An 18,543-nucleotide genomic window follows, 5' to 3' on the forward strand; every position below is an offset into this window, starting at 1 on the left:
GCTTTCTGGAACTGGCAAATTTAAATCAAAAACAAATTTGATATCAAAAGCTTCATATCTTTGAATATTTTTGTAACTAAGACCAGAAGAAAACCATTAAAAACAAATATCTATATGTCTTCTGCAATTCGACGATATGCTAAAAACAGATGAGAGCAATCCAGAGATTTGCAAAGGGGAGAGACATTCACCCCTTCCAAAATATGGGGATTTTCATAAACATTCGCAATTTCAAAAATTCTTCTAATTATTTGTCTATTTTTTTTTCATCTGGGCTTCAAGGCATTCTTGTGTTTATCCCTGGATCAAGGCCGTACCTAGGATTTATTTTTGGGGAGGGGGAGGGGGTGTTACTCAAATATTTTTTTCCGGGGGGGGATACATAAAAAAACTAAAAAACGCATAAAAAATTTGTTTACATCCATTTTTGTTTCTTTTTTACGAGTCAGACAAACATTTCGGGGGGGATTAATCCCCCCCCCCCGTGGGTACGGTTTTGCCCTGGACTAATCGATCAAATGTCCTAGGCTTAAGGACTTAGGGCTATATCTGTAAATTTGGCAATCGTCCTTACATGGTCTTTTTCAAATACTGCAAGTGTTGAGAAGTCTTCCTAAATCTGTAAAGGGCTTTCGTCAAGGGCTTGCAAGGGCTAGTTTATTTACACTGATGGCATAAACTCATGATATGTAGGCATCTCTTTGACAGACACTGTATAATTCATTGAAATAATTATTCATTATTGATTTTCTTTATTCACGCCTTTTCAATGAGTAATGATGTATATAAATAGATCTTACGTATGCTGATTAATACTTATAAAGAAATGTCCGGATATGATATCACCAGGATGAATCAATTAAAAAATAAATTAGTAGGTATCTACGGAATGTGTCCTATCATAGGCAGCGCGCTAGCGCTGCCTAAGTAAAGAACGATGTGGGCACAATGTGTTTTTTTTTTTGTTTTTTCTCCATACCCGGGCACTTCGTATCGAAGGAGTTGTCGTAGAAACTTCGAAAAGGGCTTATTCGATGGGAAATTGGAGTGGCTACTGCCCTTTTTAATGGTCGAAAGTGATTGGAGTGCAACTAGCCCCCCTCCCCAACCCCATCTTTCCCCCAATCACATCCAATCAAAATTTTGAGATAGCCATTTTGTTCAGCGTAGTTGATTTCCAGATAGAGAATATCTTTTTGAGGAGAACACTCCCCCACAACCCTCGGGGCAAGGGTTTTAAGTTATGCCCTGAGGGCATATAAGAACAATGTTGGCACATGTGTATCATTTATTTTTTTTCCTCTAGAGCAGGGCACTTCCTATGGAATGGGTCGTCGTAGAAACTTAAAAAGAGGCTCATTCGATTGGAAATCGAGAGTTCTAGTGCCCTTTTTAATAGTCGATAGTGATTGGAGGGCAACTTTTGAGATAAGCTATTTTGTTCAGCGTAGTTGATTTCCACATAGAAAATATGGTTTTGAAGAGGAAACTCCCCCACAACCCTCAGGGCAAGGGTTTTAAGTTATACCCTGGGGGCATATAAGGTTTTTAAAGAAGGCGTTGTCGTAGAAACTTCAAAACAGGCTTATTCGATTGGAAATTCAATGGGCTTCTGCACTTTTTAATTTTCGAAAGTGATGAGAGGGCACCTCGCCCCCCCCCACGCCCATCATTTCCCCAAACACACCCAATCAAAATTTTGAGATAGCCATTTTGTTTAGCGTAGGCTAGTTGATTTCCAGATAGAAAATACGTTTTTGAGGAGGACACTTCCCCTTAACCCTCAGGGCAAAGGTTTTAAGTTACGCAGTGGGGGCATATAAGATTTTTATAGAAGGCAATGTCGTAGAAACTTCAAAACAGGCTCATTCGATTGGAAATTCAAAGGTCTAGGGCCCTTTTTAATAGTCGAAAGTGATTGGAGGGCAGCTTGCCCCCCCCCCACGCCCATCAATTCCCCAAACACATCCAATCAAAATTTTGAGATAGCCAATCTGTTCAGCGTAGTTGACTTCCAGAAAGAAAACATGTTTTTAAGGAGGACAGTCCCCTACAACCCTCAGGGCAAGGGTTTTAAGTTTTGCCCTGGGGGCATATAAGGTTTTTATAGAAGGTGTTGTCGTAGAAACTTCAAAACAAGCTCTTTCGATTGGAAATTCAAAGGGCTAGTGCCCGTTTTATTATTCGAAAGTGATTGGAGGGCAACCCCCCCTTCCGCGTCCATCATTCCCCCAAACACATCCAATCAAATTTTTGAGATAGCCATTTTGTTCAGCGTAGTTGATTTCCAGATAGCAAATATGTTTTTGAGGAAAACACTCCCCCACAACCCTCAGGGTAAGGGTTTCAAGTTATGCCCTGCGGTCATATAAGGTTTTTATAGAAGGCGTTGTCGTAGAAACTTCAAAACAGGCTCATTCGATTGGAAATTCAAAGGGCTAGTGCCCTTTTTAATAAGCGAAAGTGATTGGAAGGTACCTTGCCCCCCCCGCCCATCATTCCCCCAAACACATCCAATCAAAATTTTGAGATAGCCATTTTGTTCAGCGTAGGCTAGTTGATTTCCAGATAGAAAATATATTTTTGAGGAGGACACTCCCCCACAACCCTCAGGGCAAGGGTTTTAAGTTATGCCCTGGGCCATATAAGGTTTTTATAGAAGGCGTTGTCGTAGAAACTTCAAAACAGGCAACTAGCCCCCCCACGCCCATCATTCCCCCAAACATATCCAATCAAAATTTTGAGATAGCCATTTTGTTCAGCGTAGGCTAGTTGATTTTCGGATAGAAAATATGTTTTTGAGGAGGACACTTTCCCAAAACCCTCAGGGCAAGGGTTTTAAGTTATGCCCTGGGGGTGTGTAAGGTTTTTTATAGAAGGTGTTGTCGTAGAAACTTCAAAACAGGCTCATTCGATTGGAAATTCAATGGGATATTGCCCTTTATAATAGTCGAAAGTGATTGGAGGGCACCTCCCCCCCCCACACCCTTCACTCCCCCAAACACACCCAATCAAAATTTTGAGATAGCCATTTTGTTCAGCGTAAGCTAGTTGATTTCCAGATAGAAAATATGTTTTTGAGGAGGGCACTTCCCCACAACCCTCAGGGTAAGGGTTTCAAGTTGTGCCCTACGGTCATGTAAGGTTTTTATAGAAGGCGTTGTCGTAGAAACTTCAAAAAAGGCTAATTTGATTTGAAACTCGAAGGGCTAGTGCCCTTTTTAATAGTCGAAAGTGATTAGAGGGCAACTAGCCCCCTCACGCCCATCATTTCCCCGAACACATCCAATAAAATTTTGAGATAGCCATTTTGTTCAGCGTAGTTGATTTCCTGATAGAAAATATGTTTTTGAGGAGGATACTCCCCCACAGCCCTCAGGGCAAGGGATTTAAGTTATGCCCTGGGGGCATATAAGGTTTTTATAGAAGGCGTTGTCGTAGAAACTTCAAAAAACGGCTCATTCGATTTGAAATTCAAAGGGCTAGTGTCGTTTTTAATAGTCGAAAGTGATTAGTAATATTTTTGTTGTTGTTGTTGTTGTTTAGACCAGGGCACTTCGTATCGAAGGAGTTGTCGTGGGAACTTCGAAAGGGTCTCATTCGATTGAATATAGAAAGGGCTGATGCCCTTTTTAATAGTCGAAAGTGATTGGAGGGTAACTAATTCCCCTTCCACACCCACCCTCCCCCACCCACCCTCCTATTTGCCCATTATGTTTAAAAACTAAATGTTGCCTTAAGATTAAATCAAAATGCACTGTGATAATGCTAATTCACAATAAGGCATCTCAGCATTATCCCAAGAACCACTGAGTGTATTATGTTCAAACTTTCAGGGCTAATTCTGCTCTTAAAATTTAACCCGACCAAAATAGCGTAAGTGTGTCCAAGCTATCAAAGAAAGTGAACAGGTTTTTTTGCGAATGGTATCAAGTTTTCCATTTCAGGTCAACTAGAGGAGGTATGAAACTAAAATAAACAGTACTATTTGTGTCCAGATTTTTGAAAGGGTATATGTTGTTAAAAATTGCTGAAAAATTTTCTCCAGCATACAAATAGCAGGCCAAACTATAAATTCTTAAAAAACGAAAAGATTTATAGTGTTATTTTTTTCGACTGAAAAGACTATGTCAATATAAAACGAACAGAAATTAATTAAAAAAAAATCCACAAGATAAGTTTTTCAAAGAAAAGTAAAGAACTCCATTAAACAAAAAATGAGCAATAATAAAATCAAATAATCTACCAAGCGTGAAACTACCACAAATCAGCATCGATAAATAAATAAAACCCAAGACGAACAGAAATTACAATAAATAACCGAGTCAAACTCAAAACGAGCAGAAATTAATATAAGTTGGGTGCAAAACCCCTATGCCTTCCCAAGGCCAGAATAAAATTTGCACTATACTTAAAAAATTCAAATGAATGTGCATTGTCAGTTTAATATAGATATACTGATATTTAGTAATCAAAATGTTAATATTATTTGATTTATTTAAGTTATAAAAGTAAAAACATTAAATTTTTTTCAGTAAAGTGCAAATTTTGTTCTGGTCTTGGGAAGGCATAGAGGTTTTGCCTGGGAAGGCATATTTGGGAAGGCATAGTTCCTTCGTAAATTATTTAAAAATTTACGAAGGAATTTTTTATTTGGGCTTAATATTTTTATTTTCGGGTTATTTATCTTGGGTTATTATTATTATTATTATAATGTTTTTATTGCTAAAATAGCTCCAACCCGACATATGCACCGTATTTCATTAAGGGGGGGGGGGGGGGTTGGGGATGGGGTACACACTTGAATTAAAACGCAATAAACAGGTTAATTCTACAGAAAGTTTGAGAAATTGAAATGAAAATCGTGAAAATTTTTGAATTTTGGGGTAAGGACGGGCCAGGTCCAAAGGCCTCCGACCTGCAAATACTGCTGCCTTTAATTCGGAACGTATTTGCTTCATGTATTTAGTTCAGCCATTATAAAGTCGTCATCAACATTCAAAAAAATGATTTGTTAGAACGTCCAGTCTTTTGATTTTATCTAGATTTGGGTTTCGTCTGATTAAATATTTTTTTCAATTGAAAGTAAGGAGTAGTATTAAAATATAGTCAAACAGAAATTATTCCGTATTTGAGGGGGGCTGGGGCTGTCCCTTCCTCAACCGTCAATATTTACGCTAAAGTCTTAAAGTTCTATAAAAACACTTCTCACTCAAATTCAACAGGCCTTGTGTCTGAGCAGTCTTTTCTTAAGGAACCGTGACAAAAATTCAAACTTTAGTGCAAATAGCAAGTGTATTCTTCTGAAAAAAAAAATGCAAAATTCCGCATTTTTGTACATACGAGCTTGAAACCTCTACTACAGAGGTTTTCTAATATGCTGAATCTGATGGTAAAAATTGGGCAATTTTTTATCAGGCTCGTAACTGTTCATCGGTAACATTAAACTTAATGAACTTTATGTATTTGGAATCAGCATAAAAATTCAATTATCTTGCTGGTCAATACTATAGTTATAAAAGGTATTGCTGTATTATTTGGTACAATCTCGAGAAGTGAAGTTTGGTGAATGCTAATGAAATACAGCAAAATATGAGGAAAATACTATACTTTAGTAGCAAACTTATGAAAACTAAAACAAAGAATGATGGTAGAGGGGCCACAAAGAACGCATAATTTTAAGTACCTAACGTAGCCAAAATACCAACTAAATATTTAATTGAAATATAGCTACAATATAGGGTACAACTGCATTAAACGTACTCATTTATATACTGTATACGGAATATCAAACTGGAGGTGTTACAGATACCGGGACAGATACCCGCCAGACTGGTTATTTCAAGACACCGCTATTAAGAATTGGAATGCAAAGAGTAGTTTCCATTGCGTTTACGATATTTAATCTATTGTTTGTGGGGGTTTAGGGGGGGTACCTAGGTTAGAATAGGTTACGCATTAAATATATGGTAAGCTTTACTCCCCCCCCACCCCCACCCTAATGTGCAAATATGTAGCCCAAATTTGTTTCTAAATTGTTATATATTCATCTTATTTTATTTCATTAGCATTAACCAAACTTGACTTCTTTAGCAGTATATAAAAGAGTTCATTTAATGCTGCAGTACCCAATGTAGTTGGGTACTGCTCAAATTCTCAAGTGTGTACCATATAATACGGAAGTACCTTATAAATATTCTGTGGTACTTTTCCATCTTATGGGCCTCTAAAAACTCAAGTTTGGTTGATGCTAATGAAATAAAATAAAATAGGATGAATATATAATAGTTTATAAACAAATTTGGGCTATATATTTGCACATTAGGAGGTTGGAGGGGAGGGGGTAAAGCATTGCATAAATACGTAACCCAACCTAGCCTAGGTACCTTTTTCTCCTCCTAAACCCCCCAAAAACAACAGTTTAAATATCGTAAACACATTGAAAACCACGCTAAGCATTGCGTTAGCCTACTGTATAGCGGTGTCTTGAATTAACTCGTCAAAAACGGGTTTTTCGTGACTCGTTTCCTTGTAAAGGCCCATATAATGGGAAGGTATCTATTCTGTTTTGTAGAGATTTGGTTACTATTGAGCCGAGCCACTCCTGATTACAGTTCGTTACCTCAAACTGTTTGATTAGTCACAAAAATCTGCGTCAAATTCTGCGTCAAAATGGGAGAAATATACTCATTTTCCTTGGTGTTTCCTGATTCTAAAAAAGGGAACTTATTTGAGAAAAATAAGGCCACAAAAACGAGGATAGAACATAAATTGATGGGCATAGTACGCATCTTTCACTTGTTTAAGAACCAGTTTTTTACATATGGTAGTCAAGTCATAAGAACCAGTCTATCATCTGTAGGTTTGTAGTGTGTCTAAAGGTCGCTCACCGTTATTCAGAGATGATTTAAATAATTATGCTCAACCGGTAAGATGATGAGGAACTATTAACTTCCCATCAATGAAAAAAGCTAGTGTGAGTGAGCATTCGCAGATCATCTTGCATTCTATATTATTGAACGAGCAATAATTGCATACATGTAAGGACGGATCCAGAATTTTTTTAGGAGGGGGGGGGGCGCAAAATAGGTCGATTCGATGAACTTGCGTTAGGAGCAAGTTTAATTGATGTAAACTTGCGTTAATTCAGTAAATTACACTACTTTAGACTACGTTAGGGGGGGGGGCGTCCCTCTCCCTGGATCCGCCACTGCATACATGTATGTTTATCTATTTATCAGTAATTTTTTTTCGAAAATTTCTGATCTAATTCTCATATTTCTCATAATTTTTATATAATCTTCCGGTATATTCTTTGATATTTGTTAAGGAAGCGGTAGATACGCGAGAAGTGAAGTTTATTTAATGCCAATGAAATAAAACAAAATAGGATGAAAATATAATAGGTTATGAACAAAATTGGGCTATATATTTGCAGATTAGGGTTGGGGTGGGGGTAAAGCATAGCGTATATTAAATACGTAACCTAACCTAACCTAGGTACCTTTTATTCACCCTAAACCCCAAAAAACTAAATTTACCATTTTCTTTGATGAAAGAGTTTTTTCTTTGATAAATATCTTTTGGACTGATGAAAAATCACAATTGGAACTGGTCACACTAAAATCTTGTGTGTTTGTCAAGTTTAACGGAAAGAAACCGTGTGATGAGTTTAAGAAGGAAATAGAAAACAATGTTGTATTTCTAAAAAAGGTGCATTCATCAGTCAAATATGATTAAAATAAAAATATAATGACATAAGACGATAAAAGTTTAAGAAACATTCTTGAGTGTTTTTATGAAACCACACACACTTCCTACTCCTTCCAGCCCTCTTCAAATTTTGGTATGTCCCCCATTGGGTCTCAGAAAATCTGGTCACCCTACATTAATGATATAGCCTATTATTAATTTTTATTACCTACTATTGTATAATTAATTTTATAATTACAAATACATATATATTCTTTAATACATAATTCACATAAATATATTTCCCGTCTTTTTTTTTCTTTTCTGAAAATTGGCTTACTACAAATTTGGGACAATTCGTTTATGGCCTTCGTTTTCGAAAAAAAACGGACATTTTCTTTTGTATGAATGTACGTCACAAATGCTTGGAATAGTTATAATAAATTATAATATAATAAATTTTGCTGAAAGTGTGTGTCTGTGCTAAATATTTTTAAACTTACATTACAATGCAACTTGATTGTCGGTAACATAGTATAATTCGTCGGTATAAATGTGCAAAAAGATTTAAAAATTAAATTAAATTTGTCTTCGAAAGAGATCCGAGCATACACTAATTCTTAAACAAATAAGTAATTCAGTATTTTCTTCTTTGACGTTTCTGAATTTGGCATCGTCCTAAAGTCAATGCAGAATGAGGGGGTTGGGACTTTGAAAATACACTATAATATAAAACTTTAATGCAGGCATATTGCCTCCCCTTGTTATTTCAATAGCTACGTCCTCGAGCAGGGTTGCCACCGTCAGTAGGATTTTACTAGATCTAGTAAAAAAAAATCTAGTAAATTTAGAGGATCTAGTAAATTTCCCGAAAACTAGTAAAAAGTCATGATTTAGAGTAAACAAAACTTTTTTTTTATTTTCCATGAATTCAGTGGAAAAAAATATATCATAAACTTGTGACAATTTACAGTTTTTGCTTGTCTGTCTCAGAGACAGACAAGCAGTCACCTATTTTCATAAACAGACACTTCGCTTCCGGCGTCAAAAAGGTCGACAAAATCAACTTTCTGTATATTAAATCTTACCAACTAAAAATGAAGCTATAATGACACTTGGATTTTGTGAGGAATCTATTGGAATCAAAACAAAAGCCAACCACCCAAGGTGATTAGGTGAATCTTCTCAGTTTGAAAATTTTTATTGAGGAAAAAGGAGCCTGCTGAGAGAAATTAAAAGTAAGTAGAAATGTAACATTGTATATATATATCTATATATATCGAAAAAAGGGATTTTTGAACTTGTAGGTTTCCGGAATTTTCAGTCACACTATGAAAACGAAAGAAAAGAGGAAAAGAGAAAAAAAAGAAGAAAAAAGAAAAAAAGATTGTGAAAATCATATTGATTATAGTAAAAATCGATGCTTGATGGTAAATCGATGGAAATGATGGAAAAACGATGGAAAAATCGACGCTTATAGTAAAAATCGATGCATCGATGCTAATCGATGCTAGATATATATATACAATGTTACATTTCTATCTTCAAACTGAGAAGATCAGATGACATCTGATCAGTGTCAGGTGTCCTGCATTCTTTCTGGTCATAATATCTCCTTAGTCACTTATGCTGATGACATTTTTAACCTTAGCCGAACTCTAGACAAAATTCCTGAAACATTTCAAAAACTGCAAACCAAGTATTTAAAATCTGGTCTTGAATTCAACGCTGAAAAAACTGGCATAGTCCTCCTTAACTGGAAAGGCCCACTTCCTGATAAAATTGTATTTGAAGATTCAAAGATCCGCCCGTCCGACTAAATCGTTTATCTTGGCATTATCATTGGAAATACAATTTCTCACATTCGTCATCTTTTAGCAGAACACATCAAACACCGCATATCAGCTTCGCTTCCATAGCCTCCGCTAAGCTTCGTTTTAATCGCTGTTATCTGTCAACCCTATACAACACTGTTGTTCTCCCCCACATCCTCGATATTGCACCCTTCTGGAAGGTTCTTAAACACGTTGATAAATTGAAAATCCGTTTAACCTTCTTCCGTTTTGCAAAATATTTACTGACCAATCTAATTTGGACACGCAATTCAAAGCTCATCAATAGACTTCACAAAGCAGATCCTACTATAGCTGTTGTTAAGCTCATAGAAAAACACAACTAAAAGATTTCCAACCACGCTTGGGAACAACTCCTTATGTACTATCCACATCTATATATATTGTCATAGCTCATTTTCTTCATCTTCTTCATTTTTGTTACAGTGTCTTCATCATTTCTTCATCATTCTTCATCATTTCTGTGTTTTTTAGTTGTCTTTCGTCCTAGAAAGTATAGTGCCCTTCTGTTGTGTTCCGTCATTTTTGTTGTTAAAACATGCTTGGAACCAACTCCTTTTACACTAGTTAAATTGTAATAGCTGCATAGTGATCTTTCGTTTTTTATCGTGCTCTGTCATTTCCTTTTCGCAATAAGACGGTTTTCAATAAGTAATAATAATAATAATAATATACTCAAGGAGAGGGAGCTTCGGTTCACTCCCCTCGAAATCATGATACTTTCACATTTTCCTATAAGTGTCTTTCAAATTTTCCCCGTGTCTTTTTCTTGACTTATCAGGGAACTTTATATATACTTTATATATAAACTTTATATATAAATAAGATTTTTACAAATAAGAAACATACACAATAACACATTATACTATACCCTCAAAGGATCTTTGACAAATAGCTCTGATTCGTTTTTTTCAATAAATACCCACTATACTCACCATAATATATATATATATATATATATATATATATATATATATATATATATATATATATATATATATATATATATATATATATATATATATATATATATATATATATATATATATATATCGATTTTTATTAATAAGAAACACACACAATAACACATTATACTATACCCTCAAAGGCTCTTAGACAAATAGTTCTGATTCGCTTTCATTAACAAATACCCACCATACTCACAATAATAAATACATTTGCCCCTCCTAGATCTCACATCTATTCTAAAAAAAACTTGTTTGGGATACTTTCATTGAAAAGTGTCTTTTGGTGTTTTCATAAAAAAAGCAAATTTGGCTGAGTGGTCTTCGCCGAAATATATGCTTTATTCTTCGTTATTCACCGACTGAAAATTATCTTCATTTGATATTTCTTTTTGTTTGCTTTGTACTTTTTTGCTATTATTTAAAATTTCTTTCTGTTTGCTTCAATTTTTTGTTCTTCGTTTTTTCGTACGCTATGTTCTCGTAAATTCCTAAGGGAAGCACATTTTTCAGTCAAGGAAAATCGACTTTCGAATGCAAATCTTGTGTCATCTGAATTAACCTGATCACGTTTGTTAATGACTGATTCTAGGACTGATTAAATGAATTAATAATAAAGTGGCGTAATCGATGATCATGAAAAGAAGAGGAACAATTGGAATTGAGGCGAGCTTTCCACGTCCAGACTAAAATTCATGTCAACAGTTTTTAACAATAAATGTGGTTCCGCGAACCTGCAAAAAATTATTGCTAGAAACCTTTTGGGACACTTTTTATACAAATTTGACGGTACAAGAGATAAATGGTTACGGATTTCAGATCCGTAAATAGCGAGGCATTGAGGAGGGGGCAGCCCCCCTCACATAAGTAATAATTTCTGTTCGTTTTAAGTTTTGATGTTGCTCCTTAGTTTCAGTTGAAAAAACTTTTTTTTTTAAATTTAATCTTACTTAGAGTACAAGCTCTAGTTTAGACATTCCATTGAAATTGATACCAAATAGTGGCATCAATATATATATATATATATATACGTAAGTGATGCCAAATAGTGGCATCACCATATTTCAAAGATATGGGAGGGCAGGGGAGGCACTATCATTCTGTTTATCTTTTATTATGAAGATACGAAAAAAAGCTTTGAATTAACATGCCCAAAATATAAGATAAATACCACATTACAAAATATTTTTCAAAATACAAGTGTGGGAAATGCCCCCTCCCTGACTGACACCACTGATATAAAACCTTTACACATTTTAAAAGTTTCTAGAACTGAATCTTAATCAAAAATGAAAACTAATAGTGGGTTCTTCCATCCTGGGGCTTTTGAGCACCAGGCACCTAGTGCAGAACTCACCATCCTGGGTCACCCTGGGACTGTGGCTTTTTGGGAACCACACTCTAGACTTCACTCTAGCTCTTTTATTAAGAAAGATTCATTCACATAAAATGCATTTGAATAGCAACGATAGTGACTATTCATAGCTTGAAACACAACATAAATATTATGCCGTATGGAAAATTTGGTTCAGAAATGGAACACATCACAGCGCGCGCTCTGGGAAGTTTCCTAAAGCGTCACAGCAACAGCTTCAATAGGTTTCCCATATTCCGATCGGAATGCGCTAACAATTTATAATTGCACCCGCGCAAAGGTGGAGTCATAACAAGACGTGTGCGAGCGATGTGTCCAAAAAATCTAATGGAGTGAATAGAAATTTTCCATACTGCATAATATTTATGCTATGGCTTGAAATTGCAATAATCTTTTGAATTATATTGTAACAGATGGTTCATCGAACAGTTAACTCAGATGAGTCAATCAAATAGTTTCATCAAGATGCCGCTCTGCAGCTACACAATCAGCATCCTTTAATAAACAATTAAATTTAATTTAATTAATTTAATTTATTTTTCAGAGGTCTATTGCGGTCCCGTTCCTCAGATTGATAATGGATTTGCAATTCAAGCAACAAATGTAACTTATCGAGGAGAGGCAACTTACCAATGCTACGCTGGGTTTGGGTTCCCTTCAGGAAGAAGTACGGAGACAATATCCTGTCTGGAAGATGGAGAGTGGGAGGATCTTCCCCTTTGTGCAGGTAACGCTGTAACAACATAGATAACGTTTTGGGAAACAGACTAGCCTTATTTCGTTATTCCAGGGGGTGTTATCACACGCTTGGTTTAGAATAGCGTAGCAATAGAAGGTACAACGTTCTGAAAGCTCCATTTTTTTTTTAGTAGAAATATATCCAAAAATTTACACCCAAAAATGAGACTAGCCTTATTTTCTTATAATCCAGGCAGTGTTCCCGCAGGCCGGGTGCAAAATAACGTGCCTGTAAAAACGAGATTTTCCAAAAGCAAACTCGACTGTAAACCTAGATTTGACAAGAATGGTACATACCATCTTTTGTATTACCAATTTGGCCCCTAATTACAGTCACAACAACTACAAATTGTTTTTTATTGAATGTCATTTGATGTAGCATATGTTATTTTTCATAGCGATTTTAGGCGTAACATTTCTCATGTTATCTTTTAAGGTAAAATTTTTTCCCAGTTTACCATGTGATTTTTGTGTAGTAGCGGAATATACAAACAATAGGCTGTGCGAATACAAACAGAAGTAGAGTATAGTAGAAGTAGGATGTATAATATAGACAATAAGCCGCACGAATGTAAGCAAAAGTAGAATAGAGTATAACGTAAACAATAAGCCGTACGAATGTAATCAGAAGTAGAATAGAGTAGAAGTAGAATTTAAACGATGAGCCGTATGAATCAAATTGAGCGACCCGGCTCAATAGTAACCGAAACTCTAAAAAACGGAATTTTGATATTAATAGATACATCAAAAGGATCATATTTTTATGTTGATTTCAAATATATAAGTTAAATCAAGTTTAATCTTACCCATCAAAAGTTACGCACCTGAGAAAATTTGCCTTACTTTGGAAAAAAGGGGAAAACACCCCTTAAAAGTCACAGAACTTTAATGAAAATCACACAATCAGATTCAGCGTATTAGAGAACCCTATTAGAGAATTTTCAAGCTGCTATCTGCAAAAATGTGGAATTTTGTATTTTTTTTCCCGAAGAAAGATCACGGATGCGTGTTTATTTATTTATTTTTTTTCTCTATGGGTGATCGTAGCGACCTAGTGGTCTTAGAATATCTTTTTAACTGATCAAAACAAATGGAGGGCAACTAGGCCCCCTCCCACGCTCATTTTTTCTCAAAGTCACCCGATAAAATTTTGAGACAGTCCTTTTGTTCAGCAAGGTCAAAAAATAGAATAGCGATGCGTAAAGAGCGAGGCGTTTAGGAGGGGACAGTCCCTTTCATATACGAAATAATTTCTGTTCGTTTTAAGTTTTAATGTTGCTCCTTAATTTCAGTTAAAAAAAAACTTGTTTTTTTATTTAATATAAAAAAAAGTAGAATAGAGTAGAAGTAGGAAGTGGAGTATAAACAATAAGCCGTATGAATATAAACAGAAGTAGAATAGAGTTGAAGGAGAAATAAAATATAGACGGTAAGTAGCACGAATATACACAGAATTAGAATAGAGTAGACGTAAAATATAAACAATAAGCTGTACGAACATAAACAGAAATAAAATAGAGTAGATTTAGAACATAAATAATAAGCTGTACTAAGAGTGTGGTTGATCCCATTTTCTAGGTCTATAATGAAAAAAAGGTTAAGATGGCTAGGCCACACTTTACAGATAATAAATGGCGACAGATTCCTCAAATCTTGGGCCAAACGAAAAGCTTTCCAACTCAGGGGGGAGGGAGGATTTAAACGTAAATAGAACTTCATGGAATGAGGTAAGAAGTTAAGCTTTGAACAGTCTGGGGTCGGGGGAGCGTCGGTCGCTTTGTCGGCCCAGATATCTTGGTGCTATAGTTGTTTGTGGTCGTAGAAGTAGGACATTAATAAAAAGGAAATTGCTCATCAATTATTTAGTAATTAACACTAATTATTGTATTAAATGTTCCAAGTACCAAAAAATGAATAAGAGAAAATAATTGATGATTTGTGTCTTTTTGAAAAGACCTTTCAAGGCTAAAAGTAAAATTAAACATGAAGTTAATGAACGTAAAGCTATAATTAGGTCTTGAAATAAGAGTTTGTCGTGATCTTTGTTATACATTGTCTTCAGTAACAATTAGTGAGAGTAATTTGTTGTCATTCTAGCTTCCTATTAAGGCTGCCTGACGCGTTCGTCCAAAAAAATAAAATTTGTTCCATAAAAACGTAGAGATTCTAAAACAGGAAATGTTACTTTTCTCAAAAAAAGAAAAAAAGGAAAAAGGGTGCTTGTCAGTATTGTTCAAAGGAGAACTCAATTATGTCAAGAGGAACATATTTAGACATAGTCTCTTTTTCCTTTCTTCTAAGCCTAGCCTCCCAAATAATCTCGTTTGTGGGCTTTTGTGCTATTTCACACTTGATTTTTAGTTTAGTAGTAGGTAGTAAGTAAGTTTTATTGAGCTAAAAGCCATAGGGCTATTTCAATACTAAACAAAAAAAGGAATTCACTTTTAAATAATTAACATAAGCATTACATAATATAAATGCAAATCACAAAAATCTACTTCTGTGTTGAATTGCCAACCTGAGAAATCGTTCTAACTTTTTAACACTTGCAAAACAATCATCCTTCATTACATTCACCAGCCATCTCTCATCAAAGCTACACTCTCCATACAATTCTTTTCTCTACTCACTCAATTCTTCACACTCATACATCACATGACCCACACTCTTATCCATACTTCCACAGATCGGGCAAAAGTAAGGACCATCTTGCCCTTGCCTCCCCCCTAAACAATTCCTTCTTACCCCAAGTGGCAAACTGTTCCTCCTTAATTCAATAATATACTTCAATTCCTCCTTATTTAAATTCCACCTTAAACAAAACCTTTTCACCCCATATCTCCTTCACCGACGAGTAGGGGTGCAGGGAATCAGAAAGTCTTCTTTAGTGCTGCCAAACCGGTATCTCTTTATGTGGATCAAAACCCAAAATAAAATAGTGCACACGATACTATTTTTTGAGAATTACAAAAGTATACAAAATTAAAACAACAATTTACAGAGAAGATTTTGGGAAACCTTATGTAACTTCCGTCGCAAAAAATTCGACAATCTTTTTGGATAACAAGTTTGCTGGGTATTAAGTATGGTCATTATGCAAAAATAACTCATTGAAGAATGTGTTGGATAATATGTTTCAAATATGGGAAGGGCGTCTCAAGAAGAGCGTCGGATTTGAATCGATTATAGATCCAATTCACCACACCTTTACGAATTCACACTACAAATACTAACGTAGAAAACAAGAGCATAGTACCAAAACGTAACCTCAATGATCGGTGATAAAAAGATACGCAAATACAATGTTGCCAACAACTCCAAATAAAAAAAAGGGCTGTTCAAGTCTGGCGTTAAGTGCTTTTCTTTTGGGGATACCCTTTATTTTCCTTGGAAAATAATAAATTAAATTAATAATATTAACCAGCCTTAATTAACAATTAACATTATTAATTATTGAATGAATTATAAAATAAATACTAATTAGTTAAGTTAACAAAAATTAATTGGGTTAATTAATTAATTAATCAAATAGAAATAAATTACTTAGTAATATTAATGCAAATTGATTAAATTAAATACTAATTATTAGCAAACTTAAAAACATTGACCTGGTTAATTTAATATTGAATTATTCGATTTCAATATTAGCTGCGGGCCTACCAACAAAGATAGTCAGCCTCTTTAAAGAACTCTACAGCAGCACAGAAAGGACTTTTCTTGTGAACGGAAAGTTTTTTTTCCCTTTCTCATCAAAGATGGTGTATAGCAAGGTTGCACTACTCCACCTGAACTATTTAACTGCGTCATCGACCACATTTTGAACAAGACACACCGTGTTCACCCTATTGGCATAAGTTATGCCAGGAGGACTTGTCTAATGTCGACTTTGCCGACGATGTAACCGACCCTAGCGAAAATCTCGACTAACTTAAGTGTGCGCTCGAGACGCTCTCCTCCCCTGCTTCTGGAGTTAGGTTGCAAATCAACTGGAAGAAATCGACTAACATGCCCATAGAAAAGACCACATCGGCATCACTCTTAACTGTCGCGATCAAAGGCCAAGATGTTGTCTTGGTAAGGCAGTTCACTTATTTCGGATTAATTATATCATCAAAGGGCACAACTGACGCCAAAATCTCAGCCAGATCAGTCAAGGTAAACTCTGTATTCGGACGGATCCTGAGAGCAGTCTTCCACAAACCGTAAATTAGTCGCCTTACAAAAGCCCGTATCTACAACGCCACAGTCTCAAGCATCATTCTGCACTCTTCTGAGACATGGCCGATAGCCCAGACACAGCTAAGAAAGGTCGATGCCATCCTAACTAGACACCTGCGTCGAGTCGAAGGCTTCAAATCGTATGACAAGATCCGCCCTATTGGGATCCTGAGGACCTTCAAGTTAGCGAATCTCTCCACCCAAGTAGAAGCTCGTTCTCTAAGATGGTACGGCCACTTACTCCGCCTCCCGCCAACTACCCCTGCTATGATCATATCGGACTTCAATTCCTCGATTGTCTGGAAAAGTCCTCGAGGGAGACCACGAACCAGACGGGATGATGTTATAAATAAACGCCTCTTCAACCGCAGCATCGACCCAAATGAGGCCCCATCCTTAGCCCTGGACAGGGCTTCTTGGAAAAGACTGATATCGCTGTCAACCAGTTCTCTCTACGCTGGCGACCCTGCTGAGCAAGAGTGTTAAGTGAAGTGAAGTGAAGTGATTTCAATATTGAATTTATTGAAAAATTTAAAATTTGTTAATTTGAAAAATGCATTTATATAACTTCAGCCAAAAAAAAAAAGGTTAACAGTCTTCTGGGTAACAAGTCTATTGGATACAATTTTTTTTCGGATACAATATCCAAAAAAGTTTGATGATATGTTTCTAATATTCGTAAACTATTTTCTAGCTTCGATGTGCCCCCCTATTGAACGGGTTGAAAATGCCAATGCCACATTATTAAACGGTGGTGGCAGAAACTACGGAACTGTCATCAACTTCGAATGTGACCCTGGGTACGTGATGACAGGAATACCAACTCTTTTGTGCCAAAGCAATGGAACGTGGTCGGCTGGAGTTCCACAGTGTTCACGTAAGTAAATTAAAAATATTTGTAGGAATCTGAACCAGGGGTTCAAAAATTTGATAACTGCTCAAGATAGGACTACATTTTGTAATTGAAAAAGAAAAAATATTGGTTTTATTTTAAATAGAATATGATTTTTTTTTGCAAGCTTCCTGCCACCGTCTGTCGCTTAATGGTACAGCGCTAGTCTTTTTAATTCATATCTTAATTATTTAGCTATATTTTGACTGAAAACGACAAGTTTTTTGGGCGTAACTGACTTGGTGATGTCACTATGTGAATTTTTGCTAGAATGCCTGATTTATATCTTTCCTAAAAAACAGTTTTTGAATGCCTATCTAAGAAGAAGAGTATCAATTGTACTTTTTTCTATGGTGGCTCGTTATCAAGTAGCTTTTATTAATTTTAAACAATTCACCAGCCGAAGAAACGAATTTTTCAACTCTGATGTGAAATAAAAGTGAATCATATGTCCATCAAAATAAATTATTCATAATTACCTGTACATAAATAAGAGGATTAATACATAATTACCTGTACATAAATAAGAGGATTAATACATAATTACCTGTACATAATTACCTGTACATAAATAAGAGGATTAATAAATAATTACCTGTACATAATTACCTATACATAAATAAGAGGATTAATACATAATTACCTGTACATAATTGCCTGTACATAAATAAGAGGATTAATACATAATTACCTGTACATAATTACCTGTACATAAATAAGAGGATTAATACATAATTACCTGTACATAATTACCTGTACATAAATAAGAGTTTATTTATTTTAAACGTAAATTCACCGGCCGGAGAGACT

At 35.5% G+C, this 18,543-nt stretch overlaps 1 protein-coding gene across 1 annotated transcript in view; it reads left to right on the forward strand.

The window, feature by feature from the left end:
- uif (sushi, von Willebrand factor type A, EGF and pentraxin domain-containing protein uif) overlaps positions 1 to 18,543 on the forward strand; it is a 192,887-nt gene that overhangs the window by 64,918 nt on the left and 109,426 nt on the right. Inside the window, exons 12-13 of the mRNA XM_089105261.1 lie at positions 12,430 to 12,612; positions 17,536 to 17,718. Of these exons, the coding sequence (XP_088961387.1) occupies positions 12,430 to 12,612; positions 17,536 to 17,718 (366 nt within the window). The remainder of the gene's footprint in view (positions 1 to 12,429; positions 12,613 to 17,535; positions 17,719 to 18,543) is intronic.

This window comes from Artemia sp. Qi Xiang Cuo, chromosome 19, assembly GCF_049724085.1.
Source record: "Artemia sp. Qi Xiang Cuo chromosome 19, ASM4972408v1, whole genome shotgun sequence".
NCBI lineage: Eukaryota > Metazoa > Arthropoda > Branchiopoda > Anostraca > Artemiidae > Artemia > Artemia sp. Qi Xiang Cuo.